Source organism: Teleopsis dalmanni, chromosome X (assembly GCF_002237135.1).
Source record: "Teleopsis dalmanni isolate 2A chromosome X, ASM223713v2, whole genome shotgun sequence".
NCBI lineage: Eukaryota > Metazoa > Arthropoda > Insecta > Diptera > Diopsidae > Teleopsis > Teleopsis dalmanni.
Window position 1 is genome coordinate 60,473,156 of NC_051848.1, and position 19,755 is coordinate 60,492,910.

The following is a 19,755-nucleotide window of genomic DNA, read 5'->3' on the forward strand; positions in this document are numbered from 1 at the left end:
TATTATTGTTACATTGTAATGCTTTTTTTTATTTATAGTTAATAAATTTTTAAATTTTTCATTACTATGAAAAAGAATCCGTAAAAATTAATTTTTTTTTTTTTCAAATAAATAAACTTATTCATCCTGCATATCTTCAGGCAATTCGTGAGGGTTTAACATGCCAGGAACACTACGCTGCATAAGACGTTTATTTGCCTGTTCCTCCCGCAATGCTATTTCTCTTTCCTCCAAATATAAATCAGAGTCGTCTTCACCGGTGACCTCCTGCATTAAAAGAAAAAAAAAACAACTCTTTAGTACTCACATAATTAACACATACGATAAACAAAAATATCAGAAAAAAAAAGTGATTCAACTAGTAGATACTAATAGAAAAAAATATCTATCATGGTCGTAGTGCTCCACTTTATTAACTTATACATGTATATATATATTTTAATGTTATTAATATTAATATTTTAATATAGTAAATGTAAAACCTTCTGCTCAAAAAGTATCCGGATTTTTTGTTTGTTAACTACTCCTTAAGTAATAGACCTTTTTCAAAAATTTTATGTTATGTTATGTTGGTACACCCTTCCTTGACATATGATATGGTACAAATTCGAGCACTATCTGTCAATTAGTTTGTATATAACAGCTGTTCATGTGAGACTACCTCAAATGCATTTAGCGATTTTCACTATGGAATACTCAGGCACCATATTCGCCAGATCTGGCACTGTGCGACTTTTTCCTGTTCCCGAAACTCAAATTGCCCCTTCGTGGTAAACGGTTTTGAGTCGATTGAATCGGTAAAAGGGAATTCGCCGAAGAAACTAAAAGCCATACCTGCACGGGCCTACGAAAAGTGTATGGAAGATTGAGATAAGCGTTGGCATATGTGTATCGCTTCAGAAATCCTTCATATTTTGAAGGAAATAAAATAAATTTGGAATAAAATTTAAATTTGTGTGTTTTATTTACAAAATTCGGGTACTTTTTGAACTGGAGGTATTAAATAAATAACTTTCATAAAGAGGTTTTTCGAACAGTAGTAAATTACAATAACAAAAATTCTTTTTATATTATTTTAATTATTTGAATTTTTGGCTGACCATACAACTGTTCAGAATATTGCCAAATACCCATCAGCAGTGGTGTTAGAAATAATTCTTATATTTAATTATTTATTTATTAGTTTATTTTTATTTAATCTAAATTAAATCCAGCGTGAACTCGTAGTGATAGAAGTCACTCTAATCCACTCTAGAGCAGTAAACTCCATACAAAGTTACATTAAATTGAACTCTAATAGCATATTTCCACTGACCAGTTAACTTACTTGAGATTGCTAAGTTAATTTCATTAACCATACAAAGAGCTTTCGCGCTTTTTAACTTACTTAAAAATATAGTAAGTCAACATTACATTAAAAATGTCGAATGCAACATTGCAAATGATCGAAATTCGACATTTTTGACACACGAAACAAAGTGTAAATATAAACAAAAAATCAACAAATCCAAACAAACAAAAGATAAGGAATTTTTAAAATATTTGTTTATCATAAAAAAAAAATATAAAATTGATATATAAATAAAATAAGTTTATATATCAAATATATATTTAATATCTCTGTTATTTATTGTTTTTGAATAGTTTGTAATTTATTATAAATCATGTTCGTTTCTATATGCAGCAGCTGGTGCATTCTTATTATGAACAAAATCACAAACATTATGTATGAAATACTTTGCATTTTCTGTATTATCCATACTGAATTATTATCTTCTAACAATACAAAATTTAATGTCATCTGCTTCTAATAACACTTCGTTCAATAATGTGTGTGACTGACACATAGATGGCGGCACTAATACTAAATAAATATTTTTTTCGAAAGTGGCAACCTTTTTAGGCTTACTGTCAAAATCATATGTTAATCCGACCATTTGTTTACAAGTTACAGTGCTTTAAGTGACGCTATGTTACAAAGCTATACAACTAGAACTTTTTGACATACAAAAGCTCTTTCATATGTCTCAAGTAACTTGTGCTAATGTAAACGACAAAATCTTAAAGTTCTTAAGTAACTTACTTAAGTAAGCAGTGGAAACATGCTACTATATTAAACAACAAACTAAAACATACCGAAAAAAGATGGTACAGCAGTGTTTAAATCAAACTGGTATGAATGCATAATATTAAAGAAGCACTATCTTAAAGATGGTGGAATCAACTTTGAAGATTGAATAAATATTTCTTGATACAATTCAATATTCTTGTTACTTTTAACTACTTTCATGTACAATTAGCCTCAAAATAAAGTGTACAATATATCTCCCACATTTGTTTGCTTTATTTCAATAGTTTAAATAGTGGTTTTGATAAATATTTTAGTTTAGTTATTCAAATCTCTTTAAACTTAAAAAACAATTAAATTCGCTTTATATCAATAAAAGCAATACAGCAAAACTGTATCCAGATTTATTGTGTAAAAAAAAATGTACTGCAAATAAATTTAATAAATAAATTTATAAATTTAAATAAAAATTTAATAAATAAAAAGCTAAAAAATCTACACTTCAATATTTTGTTTGCTTTCCGTTTGCCTCAAGAACGACTTTTAACCTCCTCGGCATTTATTCAGCTAATTTTGCTGCCATTCCCTGTGAAATTTTCTGCCATTCATCTAACAATACAGACTTCAGAGAGTCTATGCTAGTGATGCCTAATCTGCTTTTACCTCTTTGTTTGTTATTAACGTAATTAGACAGCTCGATCGTAAGTTATTAGACTGCTCGCACATAAAATATTAGACCGCTCTCTCAGAACTTACTAAATTGCTCGGTCATAAGTTATTAGCCCGCTCGGTGATAAGCTATTACACCTCTAAGTCATAAGTTTTTAGACGGATATTATAACTAAACAACGCTCTAACAAATATAACCATCTATCTAATTATTTAATGGCATTTTAACAATAATAGACAAATTTACTTTGGTATGTGAATATTAATGAATAAATTAGTTTGTTTTTGTTGATAAAATCAGTATGTAGCTTACTTCATAGGTCAATTGTAAAATATCTTTGTAAGATAGATGGAAGACTTTAAAGAGACAAAGAGATACAAAAAGAACATTTATTCAAATCTCCTACTCCATTTTGTCATTTAAATTTTTGTCATATAGGAAGAGATCTATTTGGTAATATTGAGGAAATCTACGAATTCAAATAACTTTTTTAACTTTTAATTAAGTGAATTTTTGGGCTGACCACTTAGCTATATCGGAAACCGCCAAATAACTATAATGGATATAAATATTAGAATATAATTTTTGTCAGGAATTGAACGCAAATTTAAACAGAGGACTCATGTCTGACACACAAACTTAACGTACAATACAGCTAATTTGCAATATTCCGATTAAAGTTTTGTCAATTTTTGTTATTTAATTGCATTATTTAATTTTTAGAAATAATGCATAAATCGCAGTTATATAAATTTACTTAACTATTAAAAACTGATGTATTAAACACTATTGTTTATAGACAAAACTTTCGCATAAATTGCTTATAATATATAAGAGTTTTATAAATGAGTTCCAAAGAGTTTTAAATGAATTCAAAATGTAAATAAACACATTGAACATAATGGCATTTTGACAGTTTGACAACGCTGTTTTTGACATATTTAAAAAAAAAGTAAATAAATATTCGGTGGTTGCATTTCCTTAAAAACGATGCATCTCTTTTTAGAATTTCTACTTCCCAAAAAAATAAAAATAAATAAATAAAGCTAAAAATAAGTTTTCAGTTTATATTGTAAGGTTTGAAGGTATATTTTACCTTCATCCAACATTTTTTTGGCACAAGCCAAAAATCAAATTAACAGGCAAGTTGACAAAACAGCTGTTTGAAATGAGAACAAATGAATAACAACGAATGTAAATAATTTCAAGTGACTGATTTCAAATCAGTCATTTGCGGCCAGTGTAAACGCCATATTAACAACATATGCGAAAATTTTTACTAATGATTAGTCTATTTTTGACACAACAAATATACTTGTACCTTGAGAAACTTTAGGTACGTATTTGTAACATATGAAGAATTATCATTATAGTTTTATAAAAATAAACTTTTTAACTAAAATTTAAATAATTTAAATAAATTATTCAGATATTAAAACCAACGATTATCCGTCCGTCTGTCCGATTGGCTGGTTATTTAAGTGAAAAACTATACTTAAACATGGTTTAAAATTAGTCTAAATAATATATTTAGATGAAATATATTTACTAAAATAGGCAAGAATATGCTTTTCAAATAAAATAAAAGTAAGAAAAATAAACAAAATCCATAAACAATTTGTTATAATAGTTTCTTCGGAGAGGCGGGACAAATACTTTTATTATATTTTACTTTCTTTGATTGCTATTTGTTTTGTTTTAATTAGTTTTTATTCTTAATTTGTTTTTATTGCATTGACCATTAACCTTTCCAATTTCACATTCATTTAAATCAATTTATTGCTTTTCTATATGTAACCTTTTTGCACGTGGTCTTTACTCTAAATTGTCTATAATAAATATACCATAACATTTCAGTAGATAATTTACACACATTGGTGTTTCATTTGGATATTATATCAAATAAGATGACGAAGACACCAAAACCAAATACATTTATACTTTACATCTAGAAAATGGTCAAGCAGTAAAGCGAAAGTACAATAATCTGTATATGTATGTTTTTCACAATGGGGATTTTGACAATTGTATCGAAAAACTGATAACAAATATAGAATTCATTACAAGCATATCGTGGGAAAACACTATATTGTCATAGACCAATAAAAGTTTATCAAAAGAAAAGGTCTTTTAGTAAATGATTAAGCCTAAGATAAAGGCTAAAGGTATATTAATAAAAAATTCCAGTTTAATTTTGCTGTGAACGCGTTTTTAGTACGCAAAGAAGAATGATAGAAGTTTTCAAGTATAAGGCTACTACCTAAAAAATAAATCATAAAATCAATATACTTATAATGGAATAACTATACAAAAGGGGCAGAAGTAGAATCCGTAGAACATCCATACAAAATCTCACACCAAGGACTCCCAGGACAACTATTTCTCTTCGGATGGCTTGATAGTAAATAACTAAAATTCCTTTTGTTTTTACACATATTTTAAAATTTTATATCATTATTATTAACTTAATAATAATCAACAATAAAGTATAAACAAAGAAAATCTAAAATAACTACGTCTTTGAATATTTTAGTCTGATAAGGCTGAGGTTACCCCAGCAAATGGCAATGACAACGAAAAGGTGTCATTGCAATGTATAGATAAATGCTTTCAGTATTTTAGTAAATTCTTTCAATTACAATTTTATGGAAGTGAATTTGACTCGAAAACGAAAAACTACAAGTTAATTGGTCTTACTTCTTTGCTTATGTTTATTAATTGTTAAATACATTTATTACCATTCCCCGATTCAGTAAGATAAATTTGATGTCTTGGTTTGTTAGTTGAGGTACTACAGTTTATTTTAAAATATTTTCCAAGAAATTACTTGTAAATATGTGACGATCAGTAAAACCGAAAAGTAAAACGTAAGAACATCTTCTATTGATAATTACTTTTTGTTCGAATGTCATGAAATATTGGCAATATTGTAGTACATAAATGAAAAATCTACTTTACCGACAGAATTAACCCATTTCGGTTCACCTTGTGGTACTCGGCTAGTTATGAATATTTTTTAAAATTCAAAGAATATTTTATATTTTTTAGGTAAACAGAAAGTGAGTTTACTTTCATTTACTTAAATTTGTTTTATTTTAATATTTACTATAGAAATTTCAACGTAAAATTTCAAGTCTGAAATTGTCTGGTACTTAATGGGTTAATTTTTAATATCTGATGTTTACTTAAGAATGCAACTTGCATTTTAGTTACAAGTACTTATACCTAAGATTAAAAGTCCTATAAGATAAACAGGACATCGCAATGGTTTAACAGCCGCGTATACGGTCAACACGAAAAGTATTAGCAGAAGCTTCTACAAAAACTCATATGAAGTACCTATTCACCAAAAAATTGCTCTCATTACTTTTCATGTTAGAGTGAATTACAAGACAAGGAATAGAGGCTGGAGAAATATGTCGTTGGAATAAAGATAAGGGGAAGAAGTGCTCCACTATCATTTTAACAAAATTTGATTTCCAGTTTGTCAAAAACAAGAATTGTGTATAGTGTTTTTTTGAGTTTTTGCAATTACTTTGAAGTTGACAAGATAATGAAATTTTATTACTTTTGTCGTTTCTCTCTTAAGAAAACTGTTTAATGGAAAAATTGATTGAAAATTTTGGACGTAAGATGATATGATAAAGTTAGAAGAAGTGCTAGTTAATGAAAGTATGTGTTTAACAGAGTTTTCGCTGTTGAGCTTTTCAGAAAAAATTATAATCTTAGTAAACTATATAATCTCAAAAAACAATTGCAACAACTATACCAAAATTTTACGAAATTAATTTGAATTACCTTATAAAAGTTAATTACCTTATAAATTACGTTATAAAAAAAATTGTGAAATGGTTTTATATATACTATCTTACATGTAGTGACATTAATAACACTTTTATTTTTTATACATACCCGAATTTGAATAAGGAAATCTCTCAAATGCTCTTTAAATGCTTGTACATTTTCGTCAAGGTTGAATAGACCCGTAACAAAAACCTTAATCTGGTTATCAGTTAAATGACTAAAAGCTGATCTTAATAATGATGCTACATATTCCTGTATGAAAATAGTATTATCCTCCATAGGTCCAAGACTCACTGTTATTTTATTATTTTCAACTAATGAAAACATATACGCTAATATAATAGCATGATTTGCCAAACCAGCTGTGTGCGATGTATCAGTTACAACAGAGAAGATTTGCATTAGTATATCAGTGAAATAAGTCTGATAAAAACTTTGCGCAGCTTGTGGATGTTGTTCCAAATTTTGCAGCATCTTAATTAAACAATAAAAACAATTAAAAATTTTTCATTTAAACAAATAATTTAATACATACCTTATACAAAATATTAAGACCCATATCTGCTACATTACGCATCGTATGCTTAAATGCCCAAACAACGGAATCAAATACAAGCTTAAATTGATTTGGTGGTATATTTAAAAATGCTTTAAAGCAATGGGCATTAACAGCTTGTAACAACTCATAAAAGCTAGTACGATGCTGTGGGTAGTCTTCAAAATTTTTATTGATCATATCAAGCGTACATTCAAAAACTGCATCAAATATTTTTGGTACCTCGTTGGTAATATGATTACGCATTTTATGAACAATAACAGCCATCGAGCTAAGTACTTTTGGTTCTCTTGCTGATGGTACTTTACAACGCTATTTTAAATATAAAATGAAATATAAAATATTTGCAATTGCATACTTATTACTATATCATTTACCTGATAATCTAATAGCACAGCATCCAATAAAGGCGGTATAAAGTTATCCATAACCAGCTGATTGTCATTAGAACGAGAAACCCACTCAGAAATCAAATTTAGCGTTTCTTTCTTTACAACATGCATTGCTTTTATGAGTGGTTGATTATTAACATTAACTCCATTTAATTCGATTGCTTGTATTATATTCTCTGATGTTATTTTATAAACATTTAACATGTCCAAATATATACGACCCAACTGTATAACATAAGCATGACCTAAGGCTTTACAAGCGGCCACATTGGTTTTTAAAATACTACCTAGCTGTTTAACAGCCGTCATATTCTTCAAAAAATCGACATTTTTTGAAGCACGCGATATAATTTCATCCCAGACTTGATTAGGTAAGAACATATACTTTTCAATTAAAGCATCCTGTTGTATTTGGTCAATCTGTGCTGAAATCATATAACCAACAGCTTCATAAAATGTATGTACCTAAAATGTGAAATTATACAAATGTTAAAAATGTTTATTATTACAAGAACTACATTGTAAACTCTCATACCTGTTGCGGTTGTAAGTCACATATGATACTGCTCATAGTGCTTAGAATCTCATCGATGAAAGTGCACGCCTCATTTGGTTGTATAGTAACAAAATAGCGCCTACATTTAATAGCAATTTTAATGAATGTATCGCAAGCCATATCCTGTACGCCATCATGAGTTTCGTGCATAAATTCGAATAGTTTATTGACGACAGTTTTTAAAAATTTCCAATGGGCACGCAAAAAACGTGGATACTGACCAACAACATACATAATATTCGATGCAATAATCGCTTTGTTGTCCTTGCCTTTCTTTTGTTCACAAAGACCCAATAGATCTTTAATAACAGTTACTAAGAAACGTTTTTCATCGTCTTCACAAAAAGCACCTATTGGAGATATAATTAAATTAAATATTAGTAAGTTTATTGTTGATTTTCAAAGAATATAAAGTAATTTTTTCCATCTTTACTAGATAATAATATTATTAATTATGTATTAAAATTTATTATAGTTGATTATTGCAAATTTAATACAATAGCGTTAGAAACTAACGATAATTAGAGGTTCCACGAACGGCCGAGTATACGTCCCGGAGCCACTCGTAGAGCCAGACGACCAAGTGCCATTTAACCTTTCAATTTTTATGCTTAAGGAACTACAAAATTATGTTTCGAAAGAAATGATTTGTGGTCGTTTAACGTCCCCCCAAAGAGATCACACAAGCAGACCCCGGCAGGTTAAACCAAAAACAATAAAAATTACACAATAAATAAACAGTTTTTGTTCTTAGGGAACTACAAAATTATATTTCGAAAGAAACGATTTGTGGTCGTAGAACCAAACATCGCAATGCGATAGTCCCCTGAGCAATGTTTATTTGATATATCCGTCGTCTATTTATGTATTTTACTTACATAATTTAAAAGTCAATTTTACCAACCATATGAGATCATGTGTTGCTGTTTTATTAAGGATTATATTAATTATTAATTTCATTAAATTAAAAACCAATAAATATTGCATTCAATTCTCAACTCCATGATGTTGCATTTAAAACAAAATAAAGAAGGGCTTGTATTAGGAAATAACGACAAAACTATATAAAAAAAAATGATATTAAAATTCTTTTTTAATTGTATGAAGTTAAATGTGATCCACGAGAACAAACAAAGTTAATAATATAATGCATATATGAATGGCTATAGTTTTTACAAATAGTTATATATAAATCACAATAAATAAAATCACATTTTATCGAGAATCACAGTTTTTAAAACAAATATATTGTGCAAAACTGTTTATTTATATAATATTTTTTTTCTATATTGAAACTAATACCAAATCACATAAGGCATTTAAAATAACACAACGTTATTTTATAAAAGCAAATAAAAATACCATATTTTAATGACTAATGGTAGTGATTAATTTTAAACATACAAAGTGATTTAACTATATTCATTTAAAATTGAAATGAAGCAAAATTTTACTTATCAGTAGCCTATGAGAATAATGATAATAAAAAAAAGTATGGCTTCACCCGTGTGCTGACCTACTGATCCATATATACTTTTTACCCATCATACATGGCCCATCATGATAAAAATATCAATGATTGTAGTTGAGTTGGTGATTTATGACATTATATTCCGAATTTATGACTAAAGCATATATATCGCTAATGAGCTTAACAGATAATATTGTTCTTATAGATTGGTTAATTAAAAAATCTTAAGGGAGTACTATCAAGCCCACCTCCCTAATACCCACTTCACATGACGTGAGTTAATGTTCATGAACTATTTCTAATTCTCTTACAATCTTTTGGTGGAAGAAGACAAAAAAAAACCTTCTACGTTTTTAATAAAAAATCCTTACGAAACGTAAAGTTTCCCGAAATAAATGGGAAAAGAAATGAGTGGATATTTTGAACTTAACTTGCCACCACGTGAAGAAATCTTTAAACCTATATACGCCATTACTATAAATCAATAGGGCTCAAGTTTGCCCGTTAGAAGTACAAAAAGTAGTAGCAGTATTATGCAGTATTAAGTATATAGTATTTATGTATGACAAGTAACTTCCAAGAGTTAAGATACTTTATACACCACATGAGAGATATATATCATACCCAAAAATTCCAAGTAGCGGCCTGTTTAGAATTATGTTATGAAATAACCGTGATCTCCAAACAGTTACTGTCTCGGTATGAAAAATATGTGATTTTTTATCGGCACTTGGTCTTGGACCTCACGTTTACCCGTCTAATTTTAAAGTAAGTGTAACACGGCCTCCAAAACCACAATAAGACCACAACGTAAATGAATCAATTGAAAAAATTTGCTTGCAATCTACAAATATGCCCTTCAATATTTAAATTCTAAACTTCTTTATACTTTAATAATATTTTACATTATTTTACTATTATATTATGAAACTCATTAATAGTTTTAACAATTACATGTTTTTAGTTTTTTGTTCAGATATATTTTTTTTAGATAAAAGTTTGTATTATTTGTTGATACAACTGCTTTTGTAATTTTGTATTTTTATTTCAAATAATAAGGTTTTTATATGATCATTTTTGCTGCTATGTGAATATTGGTTTAAAGGCCAATATTTATATTTTAGAAAATTAATTTTTTATATATAACAAATTTAAATAAATAATAATTTATATAAATGTTTAATAAAAAATTAAGTTTTTAAATAAATATATATTGGTTTAAAGGCTAATATTTTTATTTAAAAAAATTAATTTTTTATATATAACAAATTTAAATAAATAATAATTTATATAAATGTTTAATAATAAAATGTTAATTATAATATATAACATTTAATATAATACCATTAATTAAATTAAATGTTTAAATAAATATATTTTTGTATATTTATATTTTTTGTTTTTACTTATTATTTTTATTAAATTTTATATGAAAACATTTTAAATTTAATTTATTTTTTTTATTTTAATTGATTCATCAAATGATTCGTCGTCATCAATTATTACAATTTATTCATCAACTTTTACTGTTATTACAACTTATAATTATATTATTTACAGCATAATTTATAATTAATAATTATTATTAAAAATATAATAAATTTATTATAATTTAATTTTGATTATATTTTGTTAAATCGGACTCTGATTTTATGATTAATGTGAATTATTGGCAATTTTGTCCAAATTATTTAATATTTTTATTTGTTGGTTTATTGTTGTTGTTACACTTAACATTTATCCACCAGTATTGTCCCTGTTGGGAGTAATGACCGGCACTTGATTACCTGAATAGACTCGAAAACTTTAAATATAGCCGATTTGGACTTTTAATACTTAATGCTTTTGCATTTCAGTGAAGTTTTTGATCACGAACTACATATTATAGATAATAAGATGTATTTATATATTCGAAGTTTTTTTTTACTTCTAGAAAGATATTTTTTTTTTAATAAATTAGTTATGTTTAATGGTATGGTAATATTATTAGCTTTATTTTTACTCCATTTTAAATTTGTTGTATTACATAAAAATTAATAACAGACGGCATAATAACTTATTTTTATTCAACTGTTGTTATAACAAGTATATATATATAATAAAAAAATATATATAATAAAAAAATATATATAATAAAAATATATGTGTAAAATATATTTATATAATAAAATTATTAAGATAATAAAAATATATATATGACAAAAATATGTATATAGTAGAATATAGTATATAAAAAATAGTAGTAGAATATAGTAGTAAAAAAAATTTATATAATAAAAATATTTATAATAATAAAAATATTTATTTAATAAAAATATTTATATGGTATATAAACATATATATATGAAAATATTTATATATATGTTATATTTATTTATTTTCAACATTATTGCATTTTCAGCAAAATCATAATTTTGCATTATCTCTTTATTAATTTATTCTAAATTCTTACGTTTACATTATAATAGTGCATTTATTTAATAAAAATTAAACGAGTTAAATTAAAATAAAAAATATGAACTGGTCGACTACATAGTTAGTATAACGTATATATAGTATAAAGCTCCTATAATATGTAGTTGTTGTTGCGGTAATGCGCTCAGTTTTTTTCTTAAATTATCATCTCTACTATCTATAGTTCGGTAAAATAATTTAAATGCAAATTTACAACAATATTAGTTATATAAATAAATTTTCATATTCGATAAATTTTTCATATATCTATATATATATATATATATATATATATTATATATATATATAAATTATTATCATTAATAAAATAATTGCTATTTATTTTTTAGGAATAAATAATTCGAAATTAAAATCGATTAATTTTATTTTAACATTTTTTTTTGTTGTTATAATAATGATATGAAAATATTTTTACATTAATAATAGTTTTATTTTTAAAATTTTATAATATAATTGAATATAAAATATATATTTATAAATATATAATATATAAAAAAAAAATGTAATCAAAATTATATCACACCATATCCAAAAGAATCATAAAATTATATATTAATATTATTACTGATAATGTTAACACTTTTATTTTTATTTATTTTTTTTTTGTTAATTTAATCAAAATAATTAAGCTTAAAAATGATTATAAATTAATTTATTATGAAATTGATTTTTAACGTCCTTTACGACGAGAGAAACTAGGTTCTTAATATAAACTATTGTTTTCAATAGAGGTTTTTATCGAATAGTAGTGAATTACAACAACAAAATTTTTATTATTTTAATTAATTGAAATTTTGGCTAACCATACTATAGCTGTTGCAATCTCAAAAAATTATTTACGAATAACTAAATATAAGAAATAATTCCAAGACCACTGATGATGGGTATTTGGCAATTTGTTCTTGTAGTTCACTACTGTTCGAAACCTCTCTGAAAATATTTTTATTATTGAAAGAATGATTATTTAAGTATAGTAACTCGTTTATTTCGAAAGAAAAAAATTTTATTTTTATGAAAATTATTCATTTAAACACGAATATGTTATAAATAAAATTATACATATTATTAACATAGATATGAAATAATGATATATACTATACTATATATACCATACTATATATACCATACTATATATACTATACTAATAGAATTATAAAAAATAAATTAATAAATTCATATAACAATAATAAAGCTAAGAATTTTTGAAACTTATTTTAATTTTTATCGATTATATACGACAATTAATTAATAATTGTAATAAGAAAAAGTTTTGTATATAGAATATATATATAATATACATAAAATTTACTACATAATATAATATATATGATATAATATATATAATATAATAAATATAATATAATATACATAATATAATACATATAATATAATATATATAATATAATATGTATAATAATATATATAATATAATATATATAATATAATATATATAATATAATATATATAATATAATATATAAAATATAATATATATAATATAATATAATTAATATAATATATATAATATTTTATTCTTTAAAAAAATACATATAAAATTATATTATGTAATATAATTAATATACAGTGTTGTGCATAACAATAGCAACTAAAATTTGCCTATCAAATAAATAAATTTTTTGTCTACTTTTTACTTTTCATTTAAAAATCTAAATACACAGTTTTATTTGTTATTGTATTAGCTATTATAAAAAAACAACAAAATCTACAATTCTTCATAACGGGTTAATTAATTCACACAAATAATAAAATATTGCGAAATGCGGCTGTGCAAAACAATAGCAACTGAGACAAGATCAATGATAGATCTATGACCAAAGTGCATTCTAGCAAGATATTTTTTTGATTTTTTGCATTTTTATGCTGTGATTAATGTTTTTAAGCAAATTAGAACATAAACACAGAATAGTTCAATATTAAATCAGGTAATGGAAGTACGTTTTTATCATGGCTCGTGACACGTATACTTTGAAGTTTAAAGAAGCAAGAATTGAAAAATATTTAAATGGCAGTGCTCAAATGAAATAGCCAAAATATTTAAAATTAATTAGTTTATTGTTTCGCAGCTTATAAAAAAATATAATTAGACAAAATACCGTTAAAACGGTTTATTTGGGTGAAGCCTCTCTTAAGATTACTTGTAGAATTGATCGAAACATCATAAGAATTACAAAAAAAACAACCATTCGTGTCGTTGAAAAAGGTCGTAGCCGAGCTTAAACAAGGTGTTGACTCTAGTACTGTACGCAGGCTTACTTTCGAAGCCGGTTTCAAAAGTTACAGACCAGTCAAAAAACCAATGTTGACTAAAAAGCATTAGCAAAAGAGGCAGATTTTTGTTTTGCTTTTTAATTAATATTAATATACTTCATTTAGATCAAATTTCGCATGAAATCACTTAAATTAGACTCTTACTAAATGGAAAAAAATTTTTTTCAGCAATAAATCAAAATTTAACATCTTTAATTCTGATGGGATGTGCACAGTACGTCGCGAAAAAGAAAAACGTTTGTATCCGCGTAACTGCCAAGCGACTGTGAAGCATGGGCGTGGGTCAGTAATAATTTGAGCGTTCTTTTCAGGATTTAGACTAAGATCTTTTCATGAAATTCATCAAATAATAGCAGAACATGTGTACAAAAAAATTTTAGAGAGCCATATGGTACCCCATGGCGGATGAAAAATGTCACTCCGACGGGTATATCAGTACGATAACGACCAAAAACACACCTTAAAGCTGATAAGAGAATGGATTTTGAAAAATGGAATTCCAATTTTAGATTAGCCAGCCCAAACACCTGATTTTAATTCAATTGAGAACATTTTAGTATTCTCAAACCTCGCTTTGGGGGTCGAAAAGTTTCCAAATGTTTGAGGTCATGAAAGATGAATGGTATAAAATTCCAAATAGTTTTATTAACAATTTAATATCGCCTATGACCCGTAGAAGTGCCCAAGTAATAAAAAGCAAAGGGCTTTATACAAAATTTAGAAAAATAATACAAAAATTTAATATAATAAATAAAGTTGCTATTGTTCTGCACAACCGCATTTCGCAATATTTTATTATTTGTGTGAATTAATTAACCCGTTATGAAGAACGGGTTGTTTTTTTATAATAGCTAATACAATAACAAATAAAACTGTGTATTTAGATTTTTGAATGAAAAGTAAAAAGTAGACAAAAAACTTATTTATTTGATGGGCAAATTGAATGTGACTAGGTGTAATTCTATGTACTTATTGCCTTAAATTACTTTCTTAAGGATATTAGTGGACTGCGTATGATTTCTAATCTTTAATATAGCTTGTTTTAATTATTGCTTTGACAGTTCATCCGAAACCTATTAACTTGATTGGAAAAAGAAAAATTTATAGGACTTTTAACGTTGACGTCAAGCATTTTGTAATTAAAACACAGACTACTTCGGCTTTGATTTAATCTTACAGCTTATCTTTTCCTTTCAATTGAAGGCTACCAAACGACTACATCGTAAATTAATATTGCCAATACATCTTTACCATATTTAAAGATGCAGATTGCGATAAGCAGTTTTTTACTTCTTATTGTCTATATTTTTGGACCAATTGAATTTTCTATTTAGAATTACACCTAGTTCGTTTAACGAGATGTAGAGTTCTAGTACATGTCCAATCAAATACAAATTGGGCTTCTTGTCTGTTTAACTAGAGTATTAGCTCATTGTAGTAAGCATTATAAATAACAATACCATTCTAAAATCTTGGAGTTCATATATGAATAATATATATATATATTATTTATTTTATTTTATATATTTTATTTTAATAAAATATTTATTTTAACATATGAATAAAATATTTATTTTCTATGTTAATAAAATTATTTTATGTTTTAATAGAGAGGTTTTGAATATTTTTTTAAAATTATTTTTTGTATATTTGAATTCAAATTTGTAATTGTATTGAATTCAATAAAAATTTTTATGTATTAATAGAATTATTTTTTGTATGTATTATTTTATATTTTCATAAAATTTATTACAATTTTAAATGAATAAAGTTTCTATCTTAATAAATTGATTACTTTTATATATTAATAAAATAATTATTTTCATATAATAGTAAAATGATAATTTAATATAATATAACAATTTTCTTATTGTATTAAACTTTTATATTTAATTATATTATTATATGATGACTCAGGAGAATATTTATAAAATAATTTTATTTTTTATTTTAATAATATTTGTATATTGTTGTTATTTTATTAATTTCTTTTTTATATATTAATAAAAGTATTCTCATTTAAAATAATAAAATTTTAAATCTAATAAAATTATTATTTATTGAATTGTTTTTATTTTACAAAATGTTTTTTTTATACATATATCAATAATAGTTCTTTTCTTGTTTTAAATGATTAAATTTTTATTCTAATAAAATTATTATTATTTATTTATTATTTTTTATTTTTATATATTGTTATTTATAAATTTTATAATAATGAAATAGTTATTTTCTTATCGCAAATGATTAAAATTCAACTCTTATGAAATTATATTTATATGTTGTTGTTATTTTATTGTTTTTGTTTTATATATTAACAAAATAGTTATTTCTTATTTGCAATGATTGAATTCCAATTTGAATAAAATTATTATAAAGAAATTTTAGCGTTTAAGTTACTAAGAATTGAGCATAAGTCCATCTAATTTTATATCATAAGTTAAATGATAATTAAATGAATATTTTTATTTTATGACATAAAGCGTATTTATTCCACTTTATAAACACTTACGAAGTGTTTGTTTATGCATCATAATACATGACGGTTTCAGTTTGAACTTAAAACAAAACATACCGTATAGAACAGTATGTTTTCGTATCTATTTTTACTGTATATGAAACAGTCATAATCCACACAGCAATTCTAAATAAATAAACATAAATTAGAAAAACATTATTTTTCACTTACCAGATATTGAGCCAATCGCCCAGCAAAGTGTGTTTAGATTTTTCCATGAGAACTCCGTACCATTAACTTGATTTAATAGCTTCAAAGTCATGATACGTTCAGTGTCCGCGTAATCCAAGTGAGTTAAGAACACCAAAGTCTCACGCATATTCTTATACAGGTTGATAGCGTTGGTATCCTTCATGAATTCACGTACAACTTCACCATTTTCATTTTCCACTACAAGCACCTCTTCGGGTTTGGCCATGCGTGATATCATGATGAAACGGACTTTCGTTAATATATGAGCATAAAAATTACGTCGCCGTAGAGTGCCACGTTTACCAGTGGATAAAGCATCACTGAATGTTTCGCTGTTATACAGATCATCTACTAAACTATTCCAATATTCGAGGCAAATTTTGAAGACCTCCACATCTTCAACTTCTGAAATCAGAACTAAATACAGCAATGCTTGATTAAGAAACTCAACATGACGTGTATCTTCAACAAGCTTTCCATGTTCTTTCAGGAATGTGCACAAAAACATTGCTAAATTTTGAACGAACTCTTGTTCAGTATCGGAACCATTTGCATAAATATGGCTCATGTTATTTGTTTGGCCAATCATTTGATTCAATTGCGTCATAGTATCTCGGAATAGGGTAGCGAAATTCTCGTTGTAATCGGGTACGGTAAGACCCGCAATTTCAGACAGACACTTAAGAGTAACATTACGAAACATTGGTACACTTAAAAACTTAAATATTAATATCTCAATCAGCGTCGTTTCAAATATGTAACCGAGCGGTATCCAATTAAGAAACCTCAGTAAAGTCTCCAGTGTGACATGTATAAGTGGGGCATTCATTGAACTTTCCAAAACAAATGAGCACAACTGGAAAATTTGAGAAAATTCTAAACACATCGTATCCTTTAGATGTTTTGCTTTAGTTTGGGTTATTTGCCCAGCAGAAAAATCAAACACTTCTTCACTCAGGTTCTTCAAGATAACCATGTTATTCTTACACAAACTCTCGTTAGTTTTTGAAGCACCGACAATGTCACTAATGAAAGTTTCCCAATTGCGCGGCCATTCGCGCTTCAATATTTGCACTAAAATTACATTTAACTTATTCAGATAAACTTTATTTGCCTCCATCACTTCAGCATCTGATGAGGTCTTTATGATTAAACCAACAACATACTTTTTAATGCCTTCACACTGGTTGCGCGGTAATATTTTCCAACGCGTTTTGATGACTTCTTCAAGAATTTGTAGTGCATAAAACTTTGTTTGTTGGTTTTGAGAGAACTCCAGGATACTATCGACACGTGTCCAAGCATCTGGATGCTCTTTAAGAGTGGTTAATATGTCCTGCGCTAGACGCAACTGCTCACCTTGAGAACTATACAAACATTCAACAATTTTATCCAGCAAGTTTATGTCAAGCTTCTGCGAAAAATCCAACAACTTGCTGGCTTCCTCCGTCGAGAGCATCGCCATTTTCCAGCAGTAAAAGCGACGTTGTTAGCCTCAATATTTCAATATTTCAGCAGCAACGTTAATATATTTTTTGAATACAAAACCAAAACCAAAACCGAATAATCTGTCAAATGTTCAAATGCTCAAATGCTGAAATTGCAGTTGTATACGTCTCACCGCTAATTATTGCAAAAACTGCAAAAAACAAAAATTAAATTATAAATGCTATTTTTATTTTTTTCTACAAATATTTTAACTTTAATTGAAATAATTTAATATGATTTTTTTGCCGGTATTTTTACACAAATTTTGACAATTCCAAAGCAAACGCGTGCTAGCATGCGTTCTTAGTACACAAAACTTGTGCTGCATGCATTATTATTAGTTATTGAATTTAGAGGCATTAACTGCGCCACTTCGATATTAAATATTTCGGCCGTAAGGCGCTAACTTCACCTAGAACTATTTTCATCAAGCACTAGCACACAATTATTTACAATTCCATCACTACATTATAACCCTTGCACATTTTTGGCGGCTACTTTCGCAACAGCATTCCCCTTGCAGCAAAATTTCCTTAGAATAATAACACATTTGTGTGCTCACATTTAACGCAGATTTGCAAACAAAAATTGCGGGAATTGCGGGATTTGATGCAATTAACTCGCATGTGTACTTACCAAGACGGCCCAATTGTTCTTTTTGAACTCGTTCGCACCGACTCGAATTTTATTGAAATGAGAAACAGAAGACAGAAGAATTAAAAAGTATATTTCGGCTAACTTCAATTTGAATAATTTTAATAAAAATAGTGCCGATTGATGCGTACACCTTCATAAAAACTGAGCAAATCAATTTTTGCTTTGTTTTTATAAATATTTTCTTGTATTTATGTTAAAACTGCAGCGGCAAAACTCGCACAAAATATATTTAAGAAAATTTCGCAGTTTTTTTTTTGTGCTGTGATGTGAATTTCTTTTAACATAACAGCAGTGAAGCAGCAGCAGCGTCCTCTTGATCATGCGCAAATACAAAAACAAAATTTCCCTATTTTTTGTTTTTTGATATATGTTTCTGAGAATGAAGGAAGAAGCAGACAAGCAGTTTTAAACTCAAAAAAGTCTTTAAATACATTTTTGATACAAGTTCAAAACACAAATTTTTAATATCTTATAAGTATAATTTACAATAATTTCATAAAACAAATTTTTATAATTATATAAAATATTTAATTACATTTATAATAATATTTTAATTTTCCAAACACTTTCAAACGAAAGTAACGCCATCTTATGGAAAAATATACAGCAAGCAAAATGTA

The 19,755-nt window shown here is 26.3% G+C and overlaps 1 protein-coding gene across 2 annotated transcripts; it reads right to left on the bottom strand.

Annotated features, from left to right (window-relative positions):
• Nucleotides 1–52: 52 nt before the first annotated feature.
• LOC119687210 (exportin-1) lies at nucleotides 53–19,469 on the bottom strand. Of its 2 annotated transcripts, none has more exons than XM_038101461.1 (7): nucleotides 19,115–19,469; nucleotides 16,970–18,629; nucleotides 8,026–8,396; nucleotides 7,476–7,955; nucleotides 7,078–7,410; nucleotides 6,651–7,016; nucleotides 53–267 (listed from the first exon to the last, which is right to left on the bottom strand). In XM_038101461.1, the coding sequence occupies exons 2-7, from the start codon at nucleotides 18,453–18,455 to the stop codon at nucleotides 118–120; spliced, it is 3,186 nt and encodes a 1,061-aa protein (XP_037957389.1). In that variant the 5' UTR covers nucleotides 18,456–18,629; nucleotides 19,115–19,469; the 3' UTR covers nucleotides 53–117. The 2 variants fall into 2 exon arrangements, with proteins under 2 accessions (XP_037957389.1, XP_037957390.1); XM_038101462.1 differs by lacking the exon at nucleotides 19,115–19,469 and adding an exon at nucleotides 18,891–18,983.
• Nucleotides 19,470–19,755: the final 286 nt, after the last annotated feature.

Bases quoted from the DNA above. Each gene is read 5' to 3' on its own strand.
- LOC119687210 (XM_038101461.1), bottom strand. From the start codon at position 18,455: ATGGCGATGCTCTCGACGGAGGAAGCCAGCAAGTTGTTGGATTTTTCG. The intron at 7,017-7,077 runs GTATGTATTAAA...TGTTTAATTAAG, and splicing joins GTCTTAATATTTTGTATAAG to ATGCTGCAAAATTTGGAACA. The intron at 268-6,650 runs GTATGTATAAAA...CTTTTAATGCAG, and splicing joins ATTTCCTTATTCAAATTCGG to GAGGTCACCGGTGAAGACGA.